This window comes from Austrofundulus limnaeus, unplaced genomic scaffold (assembly GCF_001266775.1).
Source record: "Austrofundulus limnaeus strain Quisiro unplaced genomic scaffold, Austrofundulus_limnaeus-1.0 Scaffold0, whole genome shotgun sequence".
NCBI classification, from domain to species: Eukaryota; Metazoa; Chordata; class Actinopteri; order Cyprinodontiformes; family Rivulidae; genus Austrofundulus; species Austrofundulus limnaeus.
In genome coordinates, this window is record NW_013952402.1 from 6,749,098 (window position 1) to 6,752,131 (window position 3,034).

The following is a 3,034-nucleotide window of genomic DNA, read 5'->3' on the forward strand; positions in this document are numbered from 1 at the left end:
TTTAGAAAAATGCACTTGGATTATAAAATGATGTAAATCCGTGTTGCAATAAGAAGACTATTTTAAGATCTTCTAGTCTTTTTTTAAATGTAAATGACTCTGGGACTGAAGGATCTTTTGATTAATTTATTTATTTATGTTGCTATTTTTTACACAGCTGCAATATCTAAAGCAACCAGTAGGGGTAGCGTGTGATTTTTAGATCTTTAAAAGAATACTTTGTAGAGATGTAAGTTTGCCACATTAAAAAAATAAACAAATAAAATATGTCGAGTTTGTATGAAACAAAACACATGATGATGATGTGAATTTGATGTTTTTCTCCTCTGCTGGCTTCAAGTCTCCTGCAGGACACGAACAGATTCAGGGAACAGTTGAGGCGCTGTCCAGCTGCTGGTGGTGCTGAAAGTTTCCTCTCTGCGCCTCCGACGGACTTAACCGAACAATTAAGAGATACTTCCGTTTGTATTACAGCCACGAGAAATATCCTTTAATTGTAAGGTTATGTCCATCAATGCCTCGGCCTCTTCCTTCAGCTCTGAACACCGCAGGGGCTAAATGGCACAAAGAAACAGATACAACGAACACGATCTGATAAGGGCAATAAAAACGAAACTATACAAAAACAAACTATTTTAAAACATAAATGTGTTTGTTTCCTTCGTTCTTGCTGAACGCTGCTCCTTTAACTCCGTTACAGTCGGGCGGAGAAGCTGTGCGTAAATCCTGATCTCCGCTGTCTCTCAGCCGCCTTGTCTCGCTCACACCTGTCCCACCCCCCACCTCCCCATAAATCACCAACTTTTTTTTTGTCATATAAGAAAAAGTTCTCCCCTCCATTGACTTTTCACCTCTTTGATCAAACGTGAATCCCGTTGTCCCCCCCACCCCGCTAATGCTGCCACAAACTGTTCAATTATAGGCTCCATCCGCGCGTCTTTTCTCCGGCAGGTCCAGATCATTTCTAGTCCGGCTCGYCGGGACGGCAGCCGAGTCGTGAAGTCTCCGCAGTCACGTGACTCTGAGGCAGGACTGAGGAGAGTCAGTGTGTATGTGAGCGTCTCCGTGTGTAGTTACAGGGGTGTCCCTCCTCCGTATTTTTTTCTCCTCTCTTTTTTTTTATTTCCCTTCTTGCTTGCCATGCTTTAGACGCCGGAGCGCAGGGGAGAGAAGCGAGTGTGAGGGAGGTGCGCCCGTCTCTCACCGGGCTGCCAGTCTTACCCCGGGTCCCCCCCCACCACCACCACCATCGGTTCCTTCTCGTCCCTTTGAGCCCACCTTCCTGCGGTCCGCCTGGTTCAAAACAAACCAAAAGGAAAAGGGGGGGACAAAACTAGTCTTTTCTGCAGGTTTTTTTCCCTCCTCCAACACGTGTTTGTTCCAGCCAAAGAAGAGGATCTCAGCTTCTGTTCTCACATGGTTTAAATCATCCGTGTTTTATAATTTTTTTCCCTTTGGGGGGTCTCCGTTTGGACCGTACAGGACAGCCGAGTCGAGCTTGGATGAGCTGCTTCACTGAAATCCCGAGATGGAGTTGCTGCTGATCTGCTTTTCCTTTTGGATATTGCAACGCAATTCGGCCAGAGCGGACTCGATCATTCATATCGGTAAGCGTCTGATGGAGCAAAGAAAAATGCTGTCAGACAGGTGGGAATAAAAGCTCAGCCACCTCATTCTGCCTTGATCACAGGATTTCAGTGAGAGGGCGGGATAAACGGTCTATTCAGCTCGCATCCCTGCGTTTTAAGCAACACTTTGACTCTCAAACCAGTTGAAAAGTTGCTGTTTTCTAAGCGACGCGTTCCTCATAGGTTTGCAGCCAGATTCATTCAAATGATGCTTACATTTCCAGTTTTATTTGCCGTTATTTCTTTTTACTTTTCAACACCAGCTTTTAAAAAAAGCTGCAGTCTGTCTATATTCAAGACACGCGTTACAGTGAGCAAGAAAAAAAGGGCCTGTTTTTATTAAAGCTAAAAAGAGACCGATGCCCAACAGCCAAATTACTGAGGCTTTTTTTTACGTCTTGTGAAGCCGACAAGCTTCAACTTTCACCAGAACGTGACTGCAATGTCAAAAACGAGAGAGAGAGAGAGAGAGAGAGAGAGAGAGAGAGAGAGAGAGAGAGAGAGATGGTGGAGTTTGGGTTTAGAGATGCAAAGGGCATAGAGCCTCTTTGTACTCAAACTTCAAACCCAAGGATGCAGAGATGGAGGACGAGGCTGGTTCTCTTTCAGCTTTGCGTTTTCATTTTTAAAGTATTAAAAAMCTGCTTGCATGGATACGTTCACTGCTCATAATGACCGGCCTTGCAATCTCTGATAAAAATGTCAATGCCACTGTGAGCAAATTTCTATCTTGGTGTTCCTCCTCTGCTGCTGCTGCTGCTGCTGCTGTTTTCAGTTTACTGCAACAGTCTGGCAAGCAGCAGGTGCTCAGTCACTGGCTGTATACAGCAGTGGGACTCCATCCAGATCATATTGGCTGATGCTCCGCACAACTATGGTGTACCCAAATTATAACCCCCGAAACCCCCTCTMTGTGATATATATCCTCCCAAATGTTATTTTGATAAACAGAGGGAGCAGAGAGACAGTTTGACTGTGATGCTGAGTTGTTTGAGTGCAACTGATTTAATAAGCATGAAACACAGTTAAATAATGTCTGCATCAAATGCAAGTCTTTACATGCACACAACTTGTTGCTGTCCAAACAGTTGAAGTCATTGGAGATTCACCTGCTGCACAATTAGGAGTGGGGTTTTGAGAAGTCCCAGCAGGTTTTAGAGTTTTAYGTTGTAGCTCAACATCAAAGTGTAAAGGTCCAGTCTCTCCAGGTGACTCACTGTTTCCCTCCACAGGTGCCATATTCGAGGAAAACGCCGTGCGAGATGACGAGATTTTCCAACTTGCCATYTCAGACCTGAGTCTGAGCGACGACATTCTGCAGAGCGAGAAAATCACCCACTCTGTGAAACTTATCGAGCCCAACAATCCTTTCCAGGCCGTGCAGGAAGGTAAGCAACCCCCCCCCC

At 45.1% G+C, this 3,034-nt stretch overlaps 1 protein-coding gene across 1 annotated transcript in view; it reads left to right on the forward strand.

Moving 5' to 3' along the window:
* Positions 1-1,121: 1,121 nt before the first annotated feature.
* The window catches only part of grid1a (glutamate receptor, ionotropic, delta 1a), a gene marked incomplete at its 5' end in the record, with an annotated part of 254,083 nt that continues 252,170 nt past the window's right edge, over positions 1,122-3,034 (forward strand). The window contains 2 exon segments of the mRNA XM_013999628.1: positions 1,122-1,607; positions 2,861-3,016. Coding sequence (XP_013855082.1) covers positions 1,529-1,607; positions 2,861-3,016 — 235 coding nt within the window.